This window comes from Dendrobates tinctorius, unplaced genomic scaffold (genome assembly GCF_039654945.1).
Source record: "Dendrobates tinctorius isolate UK_male_01 unplaced genomic scaffold, ASM3965494v1 ptg000043l, whole genome shotgun sequence".
NCBI lineage: Eukaryota > Metazoa > Chordata > Amphibia > Anura > Dendrobatidae > Dendrobates > Dendrobates tinctorius.
This window is the reverse complement of record NW_027361711.1, coordinates 6512903-6539914: the sequence shown is the minus strand read 5'-3', so window position 1 is coordinate 6539914 and position 27012 is coordinate 6512903. Positions and strand designations below refer to the sequence as shown.

Sequence of the window (27012 nt, the reverse complement as noted above, 5' to 3'; positions counted from 1 at the left end):
GACTCGTATCTTAAAGATTCCTCCCACCTCATTGATTCCCTTCAAAGAATACCACCTATTCCTAATTGCCTTCTTGTCACAATGGATGTTCGAGCACTCTATACGAATATATCTCATGATCGAGGCATAGAGGCTGTAGACCAATTCCTTTCCATTGATGCATTATTGCCCCCCCTTCAAAGGGAATTCCTAAAAAATGCTAATCATTTTGTGCTTAATAATAATGTATTTTCTTTTGAACATTCCTTCTTTCGCCAGGTCAAGGGCTGCGCGATGGGGACGAGATTCGCCCCCAGTTATGCAAATCTCTTCATGGGGGCATTTGAATCTCTTTTCATGGCGCAGTCCGACCTGGCATTGGGCAAAATAGCCTTTTATAGATGCTTTATAGATGATCTGTTCATCATCTGGACTGGCACAGAGGAGGAAGCACTTGAATTCATCCGCAATCTAAATTTGAATGCCTGGGGCCTCCGCTTCACAGCTAATACCTCCACTACGTCCATTCAATTCCTGGACCTGTTGGTACATGTTGATAAATTGGGACGGTTTTCACCACCACACATTTTAAAGAAGTAGATGTGAACAGCTTCCTTAGTTTCAGCAGTGGTCATCTACCCAAGTGGAATCAGAACATTCCATACGGGCAATATTGGCGTATACGAAAAAATTGTACAGAGGATACTGACTTCATTGAGGAGGCAAAAGTTCTGAAACAACGGTTTCAGCAGAAAGGGTACCCTAAAAAATTGGTCCAGGATGCATTCCTGAGAGCCAAAACTTTCACACAGAAAGACTGTATAAGCAAGATTATGAGTAATAAAACCGCTTGTTCTTCTGGTACGGAGCTAGGTAGATGGAGTTTCGTTACCACTTTCAACCAATCCTATGTGTTGATTAAGAAGCTCCTTACCAAGTACTGGTTCATCCTGAAAGGGGACCCAGTTTTGACCAAGTATATTCCCCCCCGACCTAGAACGGTATTCCGCAGAAACCGCACGTTACGGAACCTTGTTGCACCAAGCAACACCACCTTGAGTTCAGGCTCCCTATCCTCTCTCCCAATTTCTCTGAACCCTGGTTGCTATGCATGTAGAGCCCCCAAATGTCTTTGCTGCACCTCCATTTTAAATGGGGTACATGAATTTAAATCCAACACTACAGGTACCTCACATAAAATTAATTTTCATGTTAACTGTCCATCTATTTTTGTGGTATACTTGATTGAATGTGGTTGCGGCCTACAGTACGTAGGTCGAACCATACAAACGATGCATGCTAGATTGAACAAGCATCGACAGAATATCCGAAATGGCTTTTTCCTGCACAGCCTTTCCAAACATTTTTTAACTATGCATCAAAAAAATCCAAAAACTTTGAAACTAACGATTATTGACCACATACCTGATACCGTGGCTGATCGCTTCAACAGTTTAATCAATAGAGAAAGCTTTTGGATATTCAAGCTTGGCACACTTGCCCCTGAAGGCCTGAATTTAACTATAGATAAAGTGACCAGATAACTTTATTTGCCTTTTTAGCATCAGTGCGTTTTACCTAGATGCTATTGTTTACATGCTTTTATTATTAATATGGGTTCTCGCTTTTTTATTGGTCTTTTTACTGGTCTTCTAACCTGTTAATAATTTTATTCATTTTTATCTATATTATTTTATTGCTCCTTTTTGCACATTTTATACATTTAAAACTTGTTTACCTCATGCTGTTTTATCTCACGTTTTATGTAAGTTGTTTTAATTCTTTTTTTTTTTTTTTTATAATGTATGATGTCATCTTGTCGTAACATGTGACTATCATAACATGTGACTGTTTTGACTGTTGTGATTGGCTGCCTCCCATTTAAATACCCCATCCCCTATGTCATAAATAAACTTCCACCTGATGAAGACGGATCCTCCGTCGAAACGCGTTGTGGTTTAACCCCATCTCTTGTCTGAGTCTCTTTCCTGCGCTCCTAAGACCGTTTCCATTTTCTCAATGAGGAATAAAAGTCAGCATTGAGTGGATGAATGTCATCCGCTCAATGCCGACTTTTATTCCCCATTGACTTGCATTGTGGTCGGGTTTCGGACGAAACTCCGACTTTTTTTGCCCTAGTCGGACCAGTTTCATCTGAAACAAATTTTGTTTCCTGAAACCCGATCCGACCAAAGTCGCTCAACTCTTATTGTTATGTTTCTTGCGTGTGCAGGCAGTTTTTTTGCAGTTTGGAAAAATGGGACCTAATGTGACGAATGCTATAGGTATGACAGTTTAGAGGCAGCAGGTATCCTGCGCTGCTGGCATTATAACCAATAAAGGGGTCAAGTCAAGAAAAGGTGTCAATGCGGTTTATTCTTGATGTGTTTCAACTTTTTCTTATCCCCCCAGCTATATTCTAAGCGAATGACAGTAGTATAGTCAAAGAAACATTGATGAGATGTTGGGGCCGAGTAGGGAGGCGGAGAATTAATGAATAAAGCTGATTATGGTTTCATCCTTCCAAAAACACATACTGTAGATATTAGCAAAGATTTTACTTTGTGCTCCTTGTTTTCTTAACTCTTCATTTTCAGTCTTTTGTGATAGAATGAGGAAATAGTGATGTGGCTAAGTTGTGGTTGACCTGCATCAAGATAAATGTTTTCAATCTGCAGATAAAATGATTGTGTTTCCGTTGATTGAATTACACCATTTTTGGTAACATGTGATTGATGGTAAAGCTACATATTCTGTAGTTGCACAGAGGCAGTATTGATGACAGAGCTCCTACGGTGGTCAACTGGTCGCTACAGGTCTGATCCTGGAGTCCGTGACAAAAAGCTAACTGGTTCATACGTCTCCACTCTGACTAATAAGGCGTATACAAAGATGGAAACATGTTTTCAAGATAAGACAGCCCCTATGAGGGAAAGTGAGAAAACGGAAACGGTCTTAGGAGCGCAGGAAAGAGACTCAGACAAGAGATGGGGCTAAACCACAACGTGTTTCGGCGGAGGATTCGTCTTCATCCACCTGATGAAGACGAATCCTCCGTCGAAACGCATTGTGGTTTAACCCCATCTCTTGTCTGAGTCTCTTTCCTGCGCTCCTAAGACCGTTTCCATTCTCTCATTGCTCCTATCCTCCATTGGAGGTTTTCGGCTGGAGCTGCGGTGGAGACCTGACATTTTTGTCTGCCCCTTGGTTGTTTCCTAAGCGCTCCTCCATGACCGTTTATCACTGACTCCTATGAGGGAAAGGGTTGTCAAGATGTCCATACATAGTACTCCTCAAGGAGTGTACAATTTCCATGTCAGCTGTAAGTACACATTGACTTTCGCCTCATGGAACTTTACAACAGCTCCAAGCACTACTTAATGTGTGATGTAGGAGCTTTAGCCGGCTGCAGAGAGCAAGAAGCACCGGAAAAAGATGCCAGGAAAGTTGTAATTGTAAACTTAGCAGCAGCTCACCCTCAGTTGCTTCTGAACTAAATGTCCTTACAACGTCAGATATCTGAAGTTGGTTTACATGATGTCAAGAAAGGTAAAGTGCCTAAGAAGGAATTTTCAATCCTAAAAAGATTCTGCTCTGTGCCAGGACAAAACTGAGACAGCACCACAGTAATAGAAATTAAGCGACTGACGACGAAGAGGTTGTACAAGATTAGACCAAATTCACACATCAGATTTTTTTCTCGTAGACTAAAAAGGATCGATTTTCATCAGTTTGCTGGATCCTATTTTTATTTGTTTTGGGCCTGTATGTCCATTTTTACCATCTGTGTGTCTACCTTTTTTCTCTTAGGAGAAAAATACTTATTGAGATTACTGAAACTTCTCCTAGCCAATAGTAAGAAATAGAAGTTATGCACTCCCCAATCACATATCTTCATTATGGCTCCAGGCAGTACAGTACCTAGCATGGAGACACGTAAGAACCAATAAAGAAAAAAACAGCAGTCCAGCTTTATCCAAGGTATGCTATTCACCAGACTTATACAATAGTGGAACAAAGGAGGGCACCACCAAATGAAATGTTGGGATCCTCCTGCAGTCAGCAAAAGACAGATACTATATAGAAGTAGAAAAGCTACTGACCAAAAACAAGCAGGGATCACCAAAACAGTATAGTAAATTTTATTAGACAACCATAGACAACACCAATATAAAAACAATTAAAAGTCATAACACATGACAAATTGTACACAAGGCTCCTAATAAAGCCAAAAAGACATCCCCCATATACCTAAGAAAATGGCTAGGCAGTTAAATGTAATATGAAAGTGGTACAAATAACCTAAAGAGAGCAGTGTGTAATTTGATGTAAAAATTGTAGTAATTGAGTCAAAAAAACAACAATGTCAACATCCCCTATCACTGACAATTATGACTGTAGTACAAAACAATCACAATTCAATGTAATATAAATACCACTAATGAAGATAGGAGGACAAGCTGAAATAAAGCCAAGGTAAATAAGACCCATGTATTACATCATCTAACGATAGAAGCACAAAATGCTCTGCAGAAGATAAGTAAAAAAATACTGCCCGCAATGTCCTGATAACATTCTTACATATGGGGGAGCTTGTGGAGCTTTTTTTTTTTATTTATCTCTTGCAGAGCATTTTGTGCTTCTATCGTTAGATGATGTAATACATGGGTCTTATTTACCTTGGCTTTATTTCAGCTTGTCCTCTTATCTTCATTAGTGGTATTTATATTACATTGAATTGTGATTGTTTTGTACTACAGTCATAATTGTCAGTGATAGGGGATGTTGACATTGTTGTTTTTTTGACTCAATTACTACAATTTTTACATCAAATTACACACTGCTCTCTTTAGGTTATTTGTACCACTTTCATATTACATTTAACTGCCTAGCCATTTTCTTAGGTATATGGGGGATGTCTTTTTGGCTTTATTAGGAGCCTTGTGTACAATTTGTCATGTGTTATGACTTTTAATTGTTTTTATATTGGTGTTGTCTATGGTTGTCTAATAAAATTTACTATACTGTTTTGGTGATCCCTGCTTGTTTTTGGTCAGTAGCTTTTCTACTTCTATATATTATTCACCAGACTTGCAACGTCTGCTGAAACATTGACATGAATAATTATAGTAATTCATAACACATAGTAAACACTATAAAAACATAGCACGTAATACAGGGTGGACCATTTATATGGATACCCCTGGGTGGGCTATTTATATGGATAAACCTAAATTAAATGGGAATGGTTGGTGAAATCAACTTCCTATTTGTGGCACATTTGTATATGGGAGTGGAAAACTTTTCAAGATGGGTGGTGACCATGGCGGCCATTTTGAAGTCGGCCATTTTGGATTGCATCTTTATAAATGGCCCACCCAGGTGTATCCATATAAATGGCCCACCCTGTAGTTTTTTTCATCCATCCCCCTTGAAAAAAAGTATAACATTTATTTCAATACATTACATCTATTTTTCACCAAAATTGTTCAATTAAAAATATAACTTGTCCTGAAAAGAAAGCAGGCCCTCATATGGCTCCTTCGACAATAGGACGTCTCCGTTTCTTTTGCACTGATTAGTATTCCGCAAAAAGAAAAATATGGAACTATGAAAAGGCAAAGTAAGTTTATGTAATCCATGTCCATGTGCTGTCAGTAAAAAAAACACAACAGCACACTACGGGTGAATTGAATTCTCTAGCAGACTTTCATTCTGCTGGGTCTCCTTTGTTGCAAGCTATATTCTGCTTTTGGGTCATCACAATTCTTGGGAGCTAGTTCACAAAATCTGTTCAGAATTAATTGAAATACTAAAATAGTCCTATGGTCAAAACAGCAAGACATAATATGAGCAAACTGCAATAATGTAGGGTTGTAGAACTGATCCTCCAATGGCAAACTGCAAAAAAACAAAAAACCTGAACAGCACCTCCATATAGTGTGAACAGGTGCAAGCTGCAATGACTGCATAACATACAAAAAAGAGACACATCAGCACTCTGTAAGGGGCAAGATATGTACAAACATGAGATCTAAACTTCATTGTTGCTGAATAAAATGTACTTACAAAAACAGAAGGTTTTTAGCGCGTCAACTGGCCAATAAATGTGTTCCCATCAACCACAGCAAGGAGCAAACGAGGAAAAGAGGCATACTGATCCCAAGGATCACTTACAGATATAAAATCTGTAAATCTTTATTGACATACAAATGCACTTCAAAGATAAAAACAATAAAAGCCTAACCAAGCACAAAAGACATAAATGCCCGTAATAGGGCTACAAGCCATCCCCCCGAAAGCAAAACCTCCTTGTCTCATACAAAGGTATATATAATTCAATAGGCTGAAACATGCAGTCAACAACTTGAATATATAACTATTGAAATATCAACCTGTACATCCATCGATGTGCTAAATAGATGCAGATACAAATGCACAACTATACAAAGACCATAAAGTATCACATCAGTGGGTACAGGGTGCAAGTACAAAGTGAAAAGCAATCAACTGGGCATAAAACCTATACATGCCTATAATACTACCTGTACCCAAGGATGCGCCTAACGTATATGGATTAACCACTGTAGCACCCAGAAAAAATCATCCGCGCCGGACTGGTGAACCAAGGAGGGGAAAGACAGGCATGAAAATGCCCAACGCGTGTCGCCAGTAAACTTGCTTCGTCAGGGGCTGTAGAGAAGGAGTTAAAGTATGCCATATGAACCTTTATGATCAGGGTTCATATGTCACAGCTGAGGGATCTCGATCGGAATCAGAGGGCGGAAGAGCCCTGTTGGACACATTCCCCGGAAATGATGTTGATCGTCATGGTATCCCGGGACGCTGCTGCAGTACTCCTGCGTTCTCTAAATGTGCATGTCCGGACAAGTCGTGTAATCATCATGGTATCCAAGAACGTTGTACCGTTACCACAGCAAGGTGACACTTCTCTGATGGGTCCTGACATCCTAAACCTAACCTGTTTTATATAGTTACTTTTCCTATACAACGTATCCAAAGAAGCTGTGTATGGATTTCACCTCTTTGATTAGAAGTAGCAGGATCTGAGTCTGCCCGGAGTGTTGCACGCTCTTGTAAATAAGAGGACACCCTACAGTGACAGTGAGAGCACTTAAAGAGGTTATCAACTACTTTTTCATTGATGACCTATTCTTAGATTAAGATAAGTCATCATTGTTTAATTGGTCGGGGTCCGACACCCCGCATCTCCACCGTACAGCTGTTTTCAGTGTAGTCAGTGGTGGCCGACAGCCGGAACTGCTCGATTGCGGAGCTTAGCCTGGTTCCAGCAACCAAAAATAGGAGCTTGGTAAAGAAACAGGAAGTAAAAGTTTTTTTCTGCACTTCCACATTCATTTTCTTGAAGAAGCTGCTTTTTAAAGGTTTTGTGCCAAGTATGGACGTTATCCTGATTGTTGGGAGTTCAACCACTGGTATAATTTCCATACATGGCATAAAACCTTTTGCTTTATTGTATTATTTCTGCAAATTATATTTGGAGCAAAAATGAAAAAAAATACAATAAAAGTTTAGTTGCTGTTCAATTCACTATTATTCTTATTAGTAATTTAAAGAATATCCACTCATAAAAATGAAACAATATAGCAGAAGATTCAGTGTGCAAAGTTGCAAGTGGTGGTTGCCAGTCATATTTTGGTGGGAAGTTCAGTTACGGAATCACTTACACTGGTGTAGATTCTCTCATGTGGGAGAATCGGGTCGATTATGGTAATGACACTCTGATCAAGCAGTCAGAGTTTGATCCAAGTATCACCTTAGTGTGATCCCAGTCTCTCGGATGAGAGAATCGCAGCATAGGTGTGGAGAAGATGGAGAACTTAATTTCTCCATCTTCTCCATTGTCTTTGTGAGCATAGATCAGTCCTATAGTTCAATGTTATTCTGATTATGCGCCTTCTGTGTTATGGGTAAGAAACAATCCTGCAAAAGCCTGATGGTTTTTTTTTCTAGAAGAATGACTTTGTGAGGGCTACAGCAAATAAGCAGAACAGGTTATAGTAAAAACCTCAGAGGGAACTGTTGAAAAAGTTACTGATGCGCATCTGACTAAGCTAACATTTGCTCAACTTTGTAGACTTTTTTGAGAATGGGAATAATAGGCAAGATCAGTGATTGTAGTGGGTTTTACCAAACATCATTTGTATGCAAAGTGAGAAACTATCCAAACAACTGATATTTGCTATTATGCATGCCAGCAAGTAAGAATTTGTGCCCTTGAAGCACTTACTTTTCAACAACACTAATTTATTAGTATGGCAATTGTATTTAGATATTGTTTAGCACTTATTAATTTATGGTGCCCCCTCAATCACAAGACCGTGGTGAGTAGAAAGTTATGTAACCTAAAACTAGAGGTTTTATATCTGTGGAAATCTGATAATTGGCTACAAAGACCCCAAAATATGGAAAAATGAATAAAGTGAAATAAGCACAAAAGTAATAGAAATAAGGTACGGTATGTCATTACAAATGTGAGTGAGACAGAGCCAATGAATAAGTTTAGAGTACAAGTGTACATACATATTTTAATAAATCCTCTACTTATACACTACATAAAGACAAACAAACTTCAGACCAGAATCCATTTTCTTAATCCATAATACCCCAATCCAAGTGGTAGAGGAAGCTATAATAGCATAGGAAACTCTCACAAGCAAGACAGCCAACAGAGAATAAAGAGAGCACGAAAATCCCGAATAAAAATACACATAAGTTTATTCAAATTACATATAAAATGGACAAAAAAATAAAGGTAGCAATCAATTTAAAGACAAAGTCGAGAAGTGACTAGCACAGGTGTATCACACTAGGTCCACCTCAATTTCAAAGGATGGTGGAGCAACTGTGGCAATATATTTAGAAAAAGAATAAAGTGTCAGTGCAAATAGATAAATCAACAATCCCATATAAAGACTGAGCAGATTTATATGCTGGCCTGCTTGCTAATCAATAATATTTCATCCACTCAACAATATGACTGATGCTAAAAGAAAATAATGACAATCAGGAACAGTCAGGCCAGCAATAATTGGTCAGTACATATAAAGTAAAATATAAGGTTTATATCACTTTAAGAAAATCAGTAAGTGACATCAAAATGCCAAAGATTGCCCTTACCATAGTATCCAGTCAGGGATCAAGTGTGCGCAGCCCCATCGCGCGTTTCATGTGAACTTCTTCTGGAAGCTGTACCAAATAGTGTAATGCCCTGTCATTATATAGAGATCCCCTATTAATCACATCTGCGTCGTCACATGAGCGTCACGCTACAACCCCACATCCATGTCATGTCCGGCCTCAACTGGAGCAGTCAGGAGGAGACAACACCCACTGATGTCATTACCCAGACGGGCCCAGGTTAAGAGACCTTGAACGAGGCAGCGAAAAGGCCGCGCTCATCGCGCATGCACACTAATGTGAAAGCGCCATCTTAAGTTTGGGAGAGCGTGGTTTTAAGCATCTTCGATATGGGCATTGGACCATAATAAGAATTTTAGTATTATTCACCATTTTTCGGTGTTTAAATGTAAGTCCCATCTTTAAGAATAAATTCATGAGAAAATAAGGACCGATATTTCATTGGTCTGTGACCCCATATATCCCGCATGCGCAATGACGTTCTAATCACCATCTTTAATAAGATAAAAAGCGTAAAACAACATATTACCTAAGGTCCATATTCTGCATCATATAATCCATACAGGGAATAAAAACAGTTATTAGAAGGAGCATCTGTAGGATGATAGCCCAGCTTGGGGTGTGGTCCCCTGTTTACCGCGAACAGACGACACAGACAGGAGACAGAGGCAGTTTTCGGGTACAACAGGTCCGAGTTTATTGGCTGTCCTCTTGACGACCGCAGCCATACACCGCAGCACTTCCACAGCTCTCCGTATTCAGGCCCGAGTACCTGCACCTTCCTTTTGTCGTAGTGACGTTCCTCACGGCTCTTTCACTGGGGCTGCCCTAGGCCTATCTACCGCCAGCGTTTCACCTATCCGAGATCGTCATCAATTTGGTACCCCAGGGGCCTCGTCTGTTCTGCGGTTCATCGTGTCGGGGCCACCCCCCTGACTTCTTTTCTCCTCAATCCCCTAGTTGAGCTCTCCACTACTGTTCGTACTCCTTCACTGTCTCCTCTCCTGTTGAGCTCCTCCCGGGACTGGAATTTTCTGGAACCCTCTCCTGTCCTATTTATAACCTTCCTGGGCTCCTGTCTCTCCGCCCCCATGACTAACGGTTTCTAAAGCCATAAGCTGCTGTCAAGTCCTGTACTCACGCTCCCCCTTGCCATCTTGTGGTCAAACTAAGGTACTGCACTCATTCTACACTTTTCCCCAGCTGTTTCCCTTCTGTCATTACAAACAACTGTCTAAAGTGCACAAACCGTCCCTTTTCCCTACTGACAAGTCCGTCCGTCAAGTCACCTTCCCCACACATCTACTACTACTTAAGTATCAAATAGATGATAAATAATAAGAAAATGGCAAAAAATAAGTATACTAAAGTCATAAACCCTATCATAAACTAACTTAAAGTGACAGTGCATCAACAGTCTACTTAAAGTGACAATGCATAAAAAGTGAATCAATATAATCAAAAAATATTGCACAGCATGTCTTATTGCACAAAATCATCATAAAAAAATTGCATTAAGACCTAACCAATAACTGGAAAGGATAATTGTGACACAAATACTAACCGCTAAAATCATAAAAATAAAAGTGAAAATAAAATAAAGTGAATATAAAAATATATATTATAAAGAGATATATATATAGAATAGCAAATACATGAACAAACATATTTTATTGCCAAAGTGGAATATAGTACAACTCCCAGATTGATAGGCAGACTCCAATATCCTCTTCTGACAAATGTGAATAGTAGTCCTTATTAGTGTAGAACTTTGTCCCAGAGATGAAAGAATGGTTCATCAATTTAATGTTATAATCAATAGCCAGGGTACCAGAACAGATGACAATCCGTATTTGTCAATGAAATAAATTAATAAAAAACAAGACAAGACACAAAATTAAAAATAAATCCAGAGATATTACACCTTATAAAAATGGGACAAAACTAAGATTTTCATTGAGGCCAGCTGGTGCCATAGTCCCCAGTACCATAATCCATCTACACTCACGTTGTGCCAGTATCCTTTTTTATGTCACCACCCTTTATGCCCATGCGAATCCGATCAATCCCCCACATCTGGAACCCCGCCGGGTTACAATTGTGTTGGATTCTAAAATGTTTGGGAATTGTCTGCAAGTTACTTACATCCTTGATATTTTTTGCAGCCAGGATAGCCCTGACATGCTCTCTTGTCCTAACTCTCAATTCTCGTGAAGTGAGACCTATATATAGTAATCCACATGGGCATTTAGCACAGTAAATAACATGTGTTGTACAGGATCTGATGTAGTCCAGAATCTGATACTGCCTTTGCCCATCTGCTGAAGCAAAGGAGGTAGCGGTAATCAAATTCTAACACCCAAGGCAATCACCACATGAGTAGCAGCCATATTTTTGTCTACCTGACTTGAGCGGATCAGGGATTCTTGCAACGTCGTGATTATTCACTAGACTATCCTTCAAATTCCTACTTTTTTCGCTGTTATAAGTGGTTGATTGGGGATTAATCGAGACAAACCAGGCTCAGTTTTTAAAATGGGCCAATGTTTCCGCAGAATATCATGGATGTTATCCCATTGGTGATTAAATGTGGATATGAAATGAACAGAGGTATCTTTGTTTTGTCTCTTATTGGACAAGAGTAGTTCATTCCTAGAAGCCGTTCTCGCTCTGGAGTTGCCCTTCTTAACACACCTCCTGCTGTATCCCCTATTCCGGAAGCGCTCCCCAAGGTCCGCTGCCTGCTTCTCAAAAGATAAATCTGAAGAACAGATCCTCATATGGAGAAACTGACTGGTTGGAACTGCTTTAATGGTGGCCCGAGTATGTGCTGAATTAGCATGTAAAAATAAATATCCAAGGTCTCCTTTCTGTAAACATCAGTTTGTAAAAATCCATCTTCTTGTTTTCTAATAAGAATGTTCAGAAAAGAGATCTCTTCCTGATGATACACATAGGTGAGCCAAATATTGGAGTCATTGTGGTTTAAACCTGACAAAGATTTTTAAATCATCAACAGAACCTTGCCAAATAAATAGAATATCGTCTATATTTCTGTATCATCCAAGGATCTGGGAGGCAGCACGAGCACCATCAGGGAAAATGTTCCTCTCCTAATAACCTAAAAATAAATTAGCATAAGAAGGTGCACATGCTGCCCCCATAGCTGTACCTCTACACTGTAGAAAAAAGATCCTTGAACGTAAACAATTGTGAGTCAGGATGAACCCCAACAACTCCAACACCAGGCCCCTAGTGTCCGGCTTCATATTGCTAGACTCCAGAAAAAACTGAGCAGCCTCCAACCTGTCCTGATGCCGAATACTTGTGTATAATGATTCAACGTCTGCTGTGACGAGAAACATATCGGCATCCAGATATGTTTATACAGTACATGCCATGTAATCTAAGAGAAGCATTATGTAGGAGCAGAGATCCTGATTCCAGCGATGTATCACTTACTGGGCTGCTTAGTGTAAATTTGATAAAATCACAGTTTTATCAGCAATAGATTATCACTAGAGGTCTAGTAAGCCTTCTGCCATGTAGTCCTCTATATTCATGAGCTCTGTATAACCCTGCCCACATCACTGATTGGCAGCTTTCAGTGTACACTGTTAATAAGAAGAAAGCAGCCAATCAGTGGTGTGGGCGGGGTTATGCAGGGCTCAGCATTCAGAGAATTGGCACATCTGCAGCAGATTAAACAGGGATTTTTTTCAAAATGACAGCAAATGACACAGACATATCTCAGGAATCAAGGTCTCTGTCCCTACATTATGTTGCTCTCATATGGGTAGCTAAAACCTTATGACAGATTCCCTTTAATGCATGGACCACACTTGCCATCCAGTTTATTCCTAGGTATTACACTAGTACTGTACTCACGGTATTGCAGTAGACAGCAGTTATCAGGATCTAATATGCAACAGCCAGTCAATCAGTGTTAATATTTTGATAAGGTAGCGATACTGATTGGCTTCATAAGGTCCAACACTAAGTGCTCATTGGTTTTTGTGAAATAATTTTAAAATTCCACGTCTGTCCTGCTGTATTTTCTGGTAGAATTATTATTTCAAGGAATACCTATTGCAAACTATTACCAACATTTAAGAGCATAAAAGGAAATTATAATCTCCAATTTAGCTGTGGGTATTGGTATATAGTGGAGACCGTTCATATTTTTATTTTGTATTCCTTTGTTATCTAGTGACACTGGCACTTGTGTTCCAGAAAGTGGACTGTTTGGATTCATGATCAGTGTTACAGCCATTTTAGGTAAGTGCCTTCGGTTAGTTTCTCTTTGGACTTTTTATGAGCAGGCACAGAGGTTGGAGGGTAAATGGACTGTGTATTGAGAAGTCTATATTAACCCCTTCCTGACATGAGACGTACTATCCCGTCCACGGTACCCGGGCCCGTATGACCGGGGACGGGATAGTACGTCTACCGCGATCAGCGGCGCCCACGTGGTGAGCGCCGCTGATCGCGGCCGGGTGTCAGCTGATTATCACAGCTGACACCCGGCACAATGTGTCAGGGGCGGTCACGGACCGCCCCCGACACATTAACCCCTTGCACACCGCGATCAAACGCGATCGCGGTGTACCGGGAGTTAAAGGGAAGCATCGGCAGGGAGGGGGCTCCCTCCGTGCTTCCCTGAGCCCCCCACGGCAGCGCAATGTGCAGCGCTGCTGCGGGGGACTCCTATCCTCCAGGCCCCCGAATCCAAGATGGCGACGGGGGCCTTCGGGGGCCTGGGGAAGCTGGCTTCCTCAGTGCCTGCAAAGCGCAGGCATGAGGAAGCCTTGTGCACTGCCTGTGACAGATTGCTGATCTGTCACAGTGATCTGTGATGTGACAGATCAGCGATCTGTCACAGGACAGTGATGTCCCACCTGGGACTATGTAATAAAGTAAAAAAAAAATTAAAAAAAAGTGTAAAAATAAATTAAAAAAAATCGCCAAATAAATTAGTAAAAAAAAAAAAAAATATTCCCCAATAAATTCATTTTTTTAAAATAATAAAAAAAAAAAACAATAAATGTACACATATTAGGTATCGCCGCGTCCGTAACGACCTGCCCTATAAAACTGTCCCATTAGTTAACCCCTTTAGCGAACCCCTTAAAAAATAAAAATAAAAAACGAAGCAAAAAATAATGATTTATTATCATACCGCCAAACAAAAAGTGCAATAACGCGAGATCAAAAAGACGCATATAAATATCCATGGTACCGCTGAAAACGTCATCTTGTCCCGCAAAAAACGAGCTGCGATACAGCATCACCAGCAAAAAAATAAAAAAGTTATAACTCGCAGAATAAAGCGATGCAAAAATAATTATTTTTTATATAAAATAGTTTTCATTGCATAAAACCGACAAAAACATAAAAAAACGACCTAAATGAGGTATCGCTGTAACCGTACTGACCCGAAGAATAAAAGCGCTTTATCAATTTTACCGCATGCGGAACGGTGTAAACGAACCCCCCCCAAAAGAAATTCATGAAACGCTGGTTTTTGTTCATTCTGCGTCCCAAAAATCGGAATAAAAAGCGATCAAAAAATTTCACGTGCCCGAAAATGGTACCAATAAAAACGTCAACTCGTCCCGCAAAAAATAAGACCTCACATGACTCGGTGGGTCAAAATACGGAAAAATTATAGCTCTCAATATGTGGTGATGCAAAAACTATTTTTACAATAAAAAGCGTCTTTTAGCGTGCGACAGCCGCCAAACATAAAAACCGCCATAAATAGTAAATCAAACCCCCCGTTATCACCCCTTTAGTTAGGGAAAAATAATAAAATAAAAAAAATGTATTTATTTCCATTTTTCCATTAGGGTTAGGGCTAGGGTTAGGGCTAGGGGTGTGTTGGGGTAGGGTTAGGTTAGGGTTAGGGCTAGGGTTAGGGCTAGGGTTAGGGTTAGGGCTAGGGCTAGGGCTAGGGTTAGGGCTAGGGTTAGGGCTAGGGTTAGGGCTAGGGTTAGGGGCGTGTTGGGGTTCGGGTTGGAGTTAGAATTGGGGGTTTCCACTGTTTGGGCACATCAGGGGCTCTCCAAATGCAACATGGCGTCTGATCTCAATTCCAGCCAATTCTGAGTTGAAAAAGTCAAATGGTGCTCCTTCCCTTCCAAGCTCTGCTATGCGCCCAAACAGTGTTTTACCCCCTCATGTAGGGTATCAGCCTACTCAGGACAAATTGCAAAACAATTTTTGGGGTCCAATTTCTCCTGTTACCCTTAGGAAAATAAAAAATTGGGGGCAAAAATATCATTTTTGTGGAAAAAAAATGATTTTTTTATTTTCACGTCCGAGTGTTATAAACTTCTGTGAAGCACTTGGGGGTTCAAAGTGCTCACCACACATCTAGATAAGTTCCGTGGGGGGTCTAGTGTCCAAAATGGGGTCACTTGTGGGGAGTTTCAATAGTTTAGGTACATCAGGGGCTCTCCAAACGCACATGACAACCGCAGACCATTCCATCAAAGTCTGCGTTCCAAAACGTCACTGCTTCCCTTCCGAGCCCCGACGTGTGTCCATACAGTAGTTTTCTCCCACATATGGGGTGTCAGCGTACTCAGGACAAATTGGACAACAACTTTTGGGGTCCAATTTCTCCTGGTACCCTTGGGAAAATAAAAAAAATGGTGACTAAAAGATCATGTTTGTGGAAAAAATACGAATTTTTTATTTTCACGCCCGGGCGTTGTAAACTTCTGTGAAGCACTGGGGGGGTCAAAGTGCTCACCACACATCTAGATAAGTTCCTTGGGGGGTCTAGTTTACAAAATGGTGTCATTTGTGGGGGGTTTCCACTGTTTAGGTACATTAGGGGCTCTCCAAAGGCAACATGACACCCGCAGACCATTCCATCAAAGTCTGCATTCCAAAACGTCACTACTTCCCTTCCGAGCCCTGACGTGTGCCCATACAGTAGTTTTCTCCCACATATGGGGTAGCAGCGTACTCAGGACAAATTGGAAAACAACTTTTGGGGTCCAATTTCTCCTGGTACCCTTGGGAAAATAAAAAAATGGTGACTAAAAGATCATGTTTGTGGAAAAAATACGAATTTTTTATTTTCACGCCCGGGCGTTGTAAACTTCTGTGAAGCACTGGGGGGGTCAAAGTGCTCACCACACATCTAGATAAGTTCCTTGGGGGGTCTAGTTTACAAAATGGTGTCATTTGTGGGGGGTTTCCACTGTTTAGGTACATTAGGGGCTCTCCAAAGGCAACATGACACCCGCAGACCATTCCATCAAAGTCTGCATTCCAAAACGTCACTACTTCCCTTCCGAGCCCTGACGTGTGCCCATACAGTAGTTTTCTCCCACATATGGGGTAGCAGCGTACTCAGGACAAATTGGAAAACAACTTTTGGGGTCCAATTTCTCCTGGTACCCTTGGGAAAATAAAAAAATGGTGACTAAAAGATCATGTTTGTGGAAAAAATACGAATTTTTTATTTTCACGCCCGGGCGTTGTAAACTTCTGTGAAGCACTGGGGGGGTCAAAGTGCTCACCACACATCTAGATAAGTTCCTTGGGGGGTCTAGTTTACAAAATGGTGTCATTTGTGGGGGGTTTCCACTGTTTAGGTACATTAGGGGCTCTCCAAAGGCAATATCACACCCGCAGACCATTCCATCAAAGTCTGCATTCCAAAACGTCACTACTTCCCTTCCGAGCCCCGACGTGTGCCCATACAGTAGTTTTCTCCCACATATGGGGTATCAGCATACTCAGGACAAATTGGACAACAACTTTTGGGGTCCAATTTCTCCTGGTACCCTTGGGAAAATAAAAAAATGGTGACTAAAAGATCATGTTTGTGGAAAAAATACGAATTTTTTATTTTCACGCCCGGGCGTTGTAAACTTCTGTGAAGCACTGGGGGGGTCAAAGTGCTCACCACACATCTAGATAAGTTCCTTAGGGGGTCTAGTTTCCAAAATGGTGTCATTTGTGGGGGGTTCCACTGTTTTGGTACATCAGGAGTTTTCCAAACGCGACATGGTGTCCGATCTCAATTCCAGCCAAAAACGTCAAATGGCGCTGCTTCCCTTCCGAGCTCTGCCATGCCCCCAAATAGTGGTTTACCCCCACATGTGGGGTATCAGCGTACTCAGGACAAATTGCACAATAACTTTTAGGGTCCTGTTACCCTTGGAAAAATAAGAATTGAGGGTGAAAAGATCATTTTTGTGGAAAAAATATGATTTTTTAATTGTATGGCTTTATGTTATAAACTTCTGTGAAGCCCATGGGGGTTCAAAGTTCTCACCACACATCTAGATAAGTTCCTTAGGGTGTCTAGTTTCCAAAATGGTGTCATTTGTGGGGGGTTTCCACTGTTTTGGTACATCAGGGGTTTTCCAAACGCGACATGGTGTCCGATCTCAATTCCAGCCAAAAACGTCAAATGGCGCTGCTTCCCTTCCGAGCTCTGCCATGCGCCCAAATAGTGGTTTACCCCCACATGTGGGGTATCAGCGTACTCAGGACAAATTGCACAATAACTTTTAGGGTCCTGTTACCCTTGGAAAAATAAGAATTGAGGGTGAAAAGATCATTTTTGTTTAAAAAATATGATTTTTTAATTGTATGGCTTTATGTTATAAACTTCTGTGAAGCCCATGGGGGTTCAAAGTTCTCACCACACATCTAGATAAGTTCCTTAGGGGGTCTAGTTTCCAAAATGGTGTCATTTGTGGGGGGTTTCCACTGTTTTGGTACATCAGGGGTTTTCCAAACGCGACATGGTGTCCGATCTCAATTCCAGCCAAAAACGTCAAATGGCGCTGCTTCCCTTCCGAGCTCTGCCATGCGCCCAAATAGTGGTTTACCCCCACATGTGGGGTATCAGCGTACTCAGGACAAATTGCACAATAACTTTTAGGGTCCTGTTACCCTTGGGAAAATAAAAATTGGGGTGAAAAGATCATTTTTGTGGAAAAAATATGATTTTTTAATTGTACCGCTGTACGTTATAAACTTCTGTAAAGCCCTTGTGGGTTCAAAGTTCTCACCACATATCTAGATAAGTTCCTTGGGGGGTCTAGTTTCCAAAATGGGGTCACTTGTAGGGGGTTTCCACTGTTTAGGTACATCAGGGACTCTCCAAACGTGACATGGCATCCAATCTGAATTCCAGCCAATTTTGCATTGAAAAAGTCAAACGGCGCTCCTTCCATTCTGAGCTCTGCCATGCGCCGAAACAGTCGTTCCCCCCCACATATCAGGTATCTGCGTACTCAGGACAAATTGCACAATAACTTTTGCAGTTCAATTTCTCCTGTTACCCTTGGTAAAATAAAAAAAATTGAACCTGAAGTATTTTTTTTATGAAAAAAAGTTAGATGTTCATTTTTTTTTAAATATTCAAAAAAATTCCTGTGACGCACCTAAAGGGTTAATAAACTTCTTGAATGTGGTTTTGAGCACCTTAAGGGGTGCAGTTTTTAGAATGGTGTCACTTTTGTGTATTTTCTATCATATAGACCCCTCAAAGTGGCTTCAAATGTGATGTGGTCCTAAAAATAAAATGGTGTTGTAAAAATGAGAAATCGCTGGTCAACTTTTAACCCTTATAACTTCCTAACAAAAAAAAATTTTGGTTCCAAAATTGTGCTGATGTAAAGTAAACATGTGGGAAATGTTAGTTATCAAGTTTTTTGTGTGCCTTATCTCTGTGATTTAAGGGCATAAAAATTCAAAGTTGGAAAATTGCGAAATTTTCAAAATTTTCGCCAAATTTCCGTTTTTCTCACAAATAAACGCAAGTTATTTGAATGAAATTTTACCACTAACATGAAGTACAATATGTCACGAGAAAACAATGTCAGAATCACCGGGATCCATGGAAGCGTTCGAGAGTTATGACCTCATAAAGGTACAGTGGTCAGAATTGTAAAAATTGGCCCGGTCATGAACGTGCAAACCACCCTTGGGGGTGAAGGGGTTAAAGACCACTGCATCTTTCTGCTTTTTTCATTGTTATGTCATAAAAAGTATTCTTGACAGTGTTCACTTTAAATATAATTAGTCCTTTATGACATATAATGCACCCTCACTTTGATGTGGGCTCGCAAGCTGAGCCCGAATCTTTATCGACAGTTGTTTTAAAAAAATATGATTTTTTTTTTTTTTTTTTTTTTTTAAATACAAAAATATTTTACAAAATATGAATTAAAACATTTTAAAAATCTTCTCCTTTTTCTTTCCTTCATTAAAAATCAAGAAATAAAAAATACCCATATTTGATATCACTGCATGTGTAAAAGTCTGATCTATCTAAATAATTGCCCGATCCTTAAGAGGTTAAACATATATCAGATCTTCAAAAGAAAGAAAAGAAATATTATGTTTACAAGAGCAGCCAACAACAGCAATGAGTCTTGTGTGTTAATAAAAGACATTTAGCACGCTATGGCTTCAAGACTTGTGTTCTAGATGGGGACAGAGTCAGGATTCCATGTAGGTTAGAAAATGACTTTACCTATGTACATACACCCTTTGCCAGTTTTATTACACCTCTTCCTTTATGTCTAACACCATCCCTGAGGGGCATTATTTGACATGGTGCCTGTGCTAGGATAAAACAGTGTAGCAGTTTTGGAGTGTTTCACTAACCCCTTCACGACATATGACGTATATTTACGTCACATGTTGTGTTCCTGCCTTTGATGCGGGCTGACACGCCAAGCCCGGATCTTTCCCCCACATGACGGTTGATTTATCATCCGTCATGTGCCTTTAACATTCCTGTTGTCAATCTCTGACAGCAGAATTTAACATGCGCTCAGAGGGGAACGCATTATTTCACTTGCTATAACATAATGGGCTCACCGATGGGCATATGGAATGATGGGCTCCCCTGTCGGCACATGTTAAATCCTGCTGTCAGATATTGAGTTTGTCTTGAGAGCCAGACATCTGCTGAGGACCTCTGTGCCTGTCATTATGACCTTACTGTGAATGCTGGCTAAAACATTACAGAAAGTGGTGACAAAAACAAAAAAACATTTTTCATACAAATTTCCGGATTCTTATTCAAAAATTATATAAAAAAAACAAACTATACATATTTGATATCTGCATACTCATACTGACCTGGAGAATCATATTGATAGGTCAATTTTACCATATAGTGAACATGATAATAAAAAAAACCCCGAAAAAACTATTGTGGTATTGCTCTTTTTTCGCAATTTCAGGCCGGTTTCACACGTCCTGATATTTCCGGTACCGGAAAAAACATTACTAGAGATATCAGTATCCGTGTGTGTACTATGTGTGGCACATTAGTGCCAACCATGTGCCACCCGTGTGCCGCATCAGTACCACATGGACGGCCACCGGGGAAGAAGCGCTACTGTAAGCACTGTTCCCCGGTGGCAGATGCTGAATGCGCCTTTCATCCATTTTCCCCTTCTCTTCCGCGATCAGTGTGAGCAGAGGAGAATGAATGAATGAATGAAAAACTGACCGGCTGTGACCTCCGGACCGTGGGAAAATGCAAGTGATGAGGTCACTGTGACAGAGCTTGAACTGCCGTGACCTCATCACTTGCATTCTCCCACAGTCCGGAGGTCACTGCAGGTTAGTTTTTCATTCATTCATTCTCCTCTGCTTACCGGCAGAACAGGGGAGAATAATGACAGCCACATTCAGCACCTGCCACTGGGAAACAGCGGCTTACAGTAGCGCTACTTCCCCGGTGGCCGTCCGTGCACACGGAGGACAGTGTGCGCTGTTCTCATTGTGCACGTGTGCGGCATGTTTGGGGCCCGTGTGTCCGGTCCGTGAAAACACGCTGACATATGCATAGACCCATTCATTTGAATGGGTCTATGTGTGTCAGTGTCTCCGGTACGTGAGAAAACTGTCACCACGCGTACCGGAGACACTGACGTGTGAAAGGGGCCTCACTTGGAATTTCTTTCCCATTTTGCAGTACAGTATATGGTAAAATGAATGAATGATGTCATTCGAAAGTATAACTAGTACAAAAAACAAGCCCACACACTGATATATGGACAGAAATATAAATATTATGGCTCATGGAAGAAAGGGAGGAAAAAATGAAAGAGAAAAAAAATGGAAAATGTCCTGGGGTGAACAGGTTAAATGATAAATAATATATTTAGATAAATTTATGTTTAACTTTCTTTTACGATGTTCTGATGTAATTTACATATTTTCTGTTTCAACAGGTGCTGCTACAATGTACACAAGGTATAAAATAATCCAGGCTCAAAATTTGAGAATCTCCTTTTTGAATTATTGGTTCAACTTCATGTCATTATTTATTGGAGTTCTTGGCTGCATTGGGATGGGCGTTGTGGCTTCTTTTCAGGTGGGTTAGTTGGCCAACATAATGGATGCCAATCAGGCTTCAGCTCTTATTTTCTTATGATCTTTTAAGTATAGAAAGAAAAGTCTGATTGGTTGCCATGGACAACTCCTCCCCTTTCCTTTGTAGTAGTTTTAATAAATTTCTATCAATGTTTTTAGAAATATATAATGACGTACAGTGGGGGAAAAAAAGTATTTAGTCAGTCAGCAATAGTGCAAGTTCCACCACTTAAAAAGATGAGAGGCGTCTGTAATTTACATCATAGGTGGACCTCAACTATGGGAGACAAACTGAGAAAAAAAAATCCAGAAAATCACATTGTCTGTTTTTTTTTCATTTTATTTGCATATTATGGTGGAAAATAAGTATTTGGTCAGAAACAAGCAATCAAGATTTCTGGCTCTCACAGACCTGTAACTTCTTCTTTAAGAGTCTCCTCTTTCCTCCACTCATTACCTGTAGTAATGGCACCTGTTTAAACTTGTTATCAGTATAAAAAGACACCTGTGCACACCCTCAAACAGTCTGACTCCAAACTCCACTATGGTGAAGACCAAAGAGCTGTCAAAGGACACCAGAAACAAAATTGTAGCCCTGCACCAGGCTGGGAAGACTGAATCTGCAATAGCCAACCAGCTTGGAGTGAAGAAATCAACTGTGGGAGCAATAATTAGAAAATGGAAGACATACAAGACCACTGATAATCTCCCTCGATCTGGTGCTCCACGCAAAATCCCACCCCGTGGGGTCAGAATGATCACAAGAACGGTGAGCAAAAATCCCAGAACCACGCGGGGGGACCTAGTGAATGAACTGCAGAGAGCTGGGACCAATGTAACAAGGCCTACCATAAGTAACACACTACGCCACCATGGACTCAGATCCTGCAGTGCCAGACGTGTCCCACTGCTTAAGCCTGTACATGTCTGGGCCCGTCTGAAGTTTGCTAGCGAGCATTTGGATGATCCAGAGGAGTTTTGGGAGAATGTCCTATGGTCTGATGAAACCAAACTGGAACTGTTTGGTAGAAACACAACTTGTCGTGTTTGGAGGAAAAAGAATACTGAGTTGCATCCATCAAACACCATACCTACTGTAAAGCATGGTGGTGGAAACATCATGCTTTGGGGCTGTTTCTCTGCAAAGGGGCCAGGACGACTGATCCGGGTACATGAAAGAATGAATGGGGCCATGTATCGTGAGATTTTGAGTGCAAACCTCCTTCCATCAGCAAGGGCATTGAAGATGAAACGTGGCTGGGTCTTTCAACATGACAATGATCCAAAGCACACCGCCAGGGCAACGAAGGAGTGGCTTCGTAAGAAGCATTTCAAGGTCCTGGAGTGGCCTAGCCAGTCTCCAGATCTCAACCCTATAGAAATCCTTTGGAGGGAGTTGAAAGTCCGTGTTGCCAAGCGAAAAGCCAAAAACATCACTGCTCTAGAGGAGATCTGCATGGAGGAATGGGCCAACATACCAACAACAGTGTGTGGCAACCTTGTGAAGACTTACAGAAAACGTTTGACCTCTGTCATTGCCAACAAAGCATATATCACAAAGTATTGAGATGAAATTTTGTTTCTGACCAAATACTTATTTTCCACCATAATATGCAAATAAAATGAAAAAAAAACAGACAATGTGATTTTCTGGATTTTTTTTTCTCAGTTTGTCTCCCATAGTTGAGGTCTACCTATGATGTAAATTATAGACGCCTCTCATCTTTTTAAGTGGTGGAACTTGCACTATTGCTGACTGACTAAATACTTTTTTTCCCCACTGTATGTGTGGACAACCCCTTTACGGCTTACAAATACTGATGGAAAATACTGGCCGAATACTGATCGTGTGAACGTGGCCTTAGTTTAGTTTACAGCTAACAATGAATTGCTAATCTGTATAATTGTGAATGACATGAAATGATGAAGAAGACATGATAATCATTTATCTCTGCTATATACAGTAGTTAAAAGGATTGACCAGATCTGTCATATTCTTAGTATAGCTCGTTAATATCAGACAAATAGGAGTTCAACACCCAGAAAAGCCTCACAAATCAATAAGCAGTCGAGGACAAGTTCTGAATTTATATACTCAGTTAACATTCTCTGCACTTCCCCTTGGTTCTCTTGGCTAGAGCAAGCACTGTCTAAATTGCATCTCTGCACGTCCGCATTGACACTGCAGGAGGCCAGCAAGAGCACACACACTGTATCAGTGTGGGCGTCCTCACATTCCTCTCTCCTGTTTGCAGTGGCTACTCGCTGCACATAGGGTAACACAGCAGCAAGAGGCCACTGCAGACAGGAGAAAGGATCGAGACCTTGCCTGCACAGATACCATGTGTATGCGTGCATGTATTGGGCTCCTGCAGTGTCAGTGCATACGGCCAGGGCCAAGAATTCAATTCAAGCAGCGTTCGCCTTAAGGCCCTGTTACACATAACGATGTCCCAGTGATCCCACCAACGATCCGACATGGATGGGATCACTGGGACATCGTTAGGCAGATCGCTGGTGAGCTGTCACATAGATAGCCCCTCCAGTGATCAGGACCAGCGAGCAAGCTGGTTTCCAATGTAAACATCGGGTATCTAAGAGCCACGCGGCTCCTAGATACCCGATGTTTACATTAGAAACCAGTGTCCAGCGTCGCTGATCGCTGGTCTCTCACTGCCACACGCAGCGATGCGCGCTGGCCAGCAGGAGACCAACGATCAAAAAATGGCCCTGGACGATCAAGCGCGATCAGCGATACCCGGCAGGGGGGCCGGTCGCTGATACCTGTCACACACAATGATATCACTGTTGAGATCGCGGATGCGTCACAAAATCAGCGATCTCGCTGGCGATATCGCTGTGTGTGACGGGGCCTTTAGGCAAGCAAGTGCTGTCAATCAACATGACAATAGTGCACCGAAGCCCCCTCATTTGTGTATGTAATAAAATAGGTCTTATGTAAAACTATAATAGTGACATCTATTTTACATGGATGATTTTTTTTTAAGTGGCTATGTCCCCTATATTACTGTGTAGTTGGTTTCATTTGAAATTAGGTGGTGACAGACTCCCTTTAAGGCAGGCTTCTTTAAAAGATGAAAATGCCCTAAGTGTTAAAAATTTCAACTTTTATTGACTCTTATGTACTTTGTAAACTGTTCCGTGTGTGCTTCACCACAGCGGGAACTGAAGAAGTGAAGTTGCCCTCTGTACAACCCCCTGTCGTGGCTGCGTCTGGTTATTGCATCAAAACATGGGTATACTACATGATGCATTTCTGATAGCAAAACTGAGCCTGTAATAACCATGCCAAAATATGTATGTTATCTTACAGGAGACATCTGTCACAAAAGTGCATGAAGTGGGAGCTCTCATGACGTTCATCTGTGGGGTTGCATATATATTTCTTCAATCCATTATCACCTTCAAAGCCTGCCCTCAATGGAACAAAAAGGGAATCTGCTATGTACGAATGACAATTTCTGTGATATCAATAATTGCTATATTTCCTAGTATCCTTTTCATACTCATTAATTGGTTTTGTTTAGCATCATAAAACATGGTTTGTTGTACTTCTAGGACAGAAGGTTGGTTGGGCTTCCACTTCACCCATCGGTTCTTTGAGCTGGCCAACGGACACCAGGTTGTTTCAGAAAGTTGGGCAGATTGTTGAAGCCAACAACTCATCGCCTGTATGCAATGTACAGTTAGAAGCCAGACATTCATGGTTTCTACTTTGCACTGTATGATTGCAACGCTGCTTTGCGAATGAAGATAATAAAACTGGTTGAGCCCAGTTTAAAAATAATCAAGTTATGTTAGAATTAAAATTCTTACTGTGCCATCTATCTTACCCAGAATATACTGTGTATATATATATATATATATATATATATACTAATATAGAAGAAAAAAAAAGGTATTCAGCTCAGCATTAGATGAATTCCTGTGGCTTTGGGTGTGGACTCCAGGCAGGATGGTGCTCGGAAAAAGCGGCTGTGGTAATCAAACAAAAAAGTTCCAGCAACAAATATCCAAATCAGATTGTTGAATAGACGTTAAAACTTCATCTTTATTGCAATGCCTTTTAAAAACATACTGTTAAAATTGTAAATCCAGAGCCCTGCAAAATGACCTCCAGCAGGCCACAAATGTGCATGTGTCTGCACAAGCAGTTAGAAACTTACTCCATGAGGATGGTCTGAGTGCCCGACGTCCACAGATGCGGGTTGTGCTCACAGCCCAACACTGTGAAGGATGCTTGGCATTTGCCACAGAACACCAGGATTGGCAAATTCGCCACTGGTGCCCCGTTCTCTTCACTAATGAAAGCAGGTTCACACTGAGCACATGTGACAGTTGCGACAATCTGGAGACGCCGTGGACAGCGATCTGCTGCCTGCAACATCCTTCAGCATGACCGGTTTGGCAGTGGGTCAGTAATGGTGTGGGGTGGCATTTCTTTAGAGGGCTGCACGGTGTTGTGCTGTGAGCACAACCCCCATCTGTGGACGTCGGACACTCAGACAATCCTCTTGGAGTCAGTTTCTAACCGTTTGTGCAGACACATGTACATTTGAGGCCTGTTGGAGGTCATTTGCAGGTCTCTGGCAGTGCTCCTCCTGTTCCTCCTTGCAAAAAGGCTGAGGTAGCGGTCCTGCTGCTGGGTTGTTGCCCTCCTACTGCCTCCTCCACGTCTCTTGGTGTACTGGCCTGTCTCCTGGTAGCGCCTCCAACCTCTGGACACTACGCTGACAGACACAGCAAATCTTCTTGCCACAGCTCGCATTGATGTGCCATCCTGGATGAGCTGCACTACCTGAGTCACTTGTATGGTTTGTTGAGCCCGTCTCATGCTACCACAAGTGTGAAAGCACAACCAACATTCAAAAGTGACCAAAAGATCAGCCAGAAAGCCTTGATACTGAGATGTGGTCTGTGGTCCCCACCTGCAGAACCACTCCTTTATTGAGGGTGTCTTGATAATGGCCAATAATTTCCATCTGTTGTCTATTCCATTTGCACAACAGCATGTGAAATTGATTGTCAAACAGTGTTGCTTCCTAAGTGGACAGATTGATTTCCCAGAAGTTTGATTTACTTGGCGTTATATTCTGTTGTCTAAGTGTTCCCTTTATTTTTTTGAGTAGTGTGTGTATATATATATATATATATATATATATAGGGGGCCTGTGGTGACATACTACAGTGGGGAAAAAAAGTATTTAGTCAGTCAGCAATAGTGCAAGTTCCACCACTTAAAAAGATGAGAGGCGTCTGTAATTTACATCATAGGTAGACCTCAACTATGGGAGACAAACTGAGAAAAAAAAATCCAGAAAATCACATTGTCTGGTTTTTTTTCATTTTATTTGCATATTATGGTGGAAAATAAGTATTTGGTCAGAAACAAGCAATCAAGATTTCTGGCTCTCACAGACCTGTAACTTCTTCTTTAAGAGTCTCCTCTTTCCTCCACTC

At 41.1% G+C, this 27012-nt stretch overlaps 1 protein-coding gene across 1 annotated transcript in view; it reads left to right on the top strand.

Annotated features, from left to right (window-relative positions):
- Nucleotides 1-27012, top strand: part of DRAM1 (DNA damage regulated autophagy modulator 1) — a 92351-nt gene that overhangs the window by 40807 nt on the left and 24532 nt on the right. The window contains exons 2-4 of the mRNA XM_073575173.1: nt 13373-13440; nt 21390-21532; nt 24866-25043. Of these exons, the coding sequence (XP_073431274.1) occupies nt 13373-13440; nt 21390-21532; nt 24866-25043 (389 nt within the window). The remainder of the gene's footprint in view (nt 1-13372; nt 13441-21389; nt 21533-24865; nt 25044-27012) is intronic.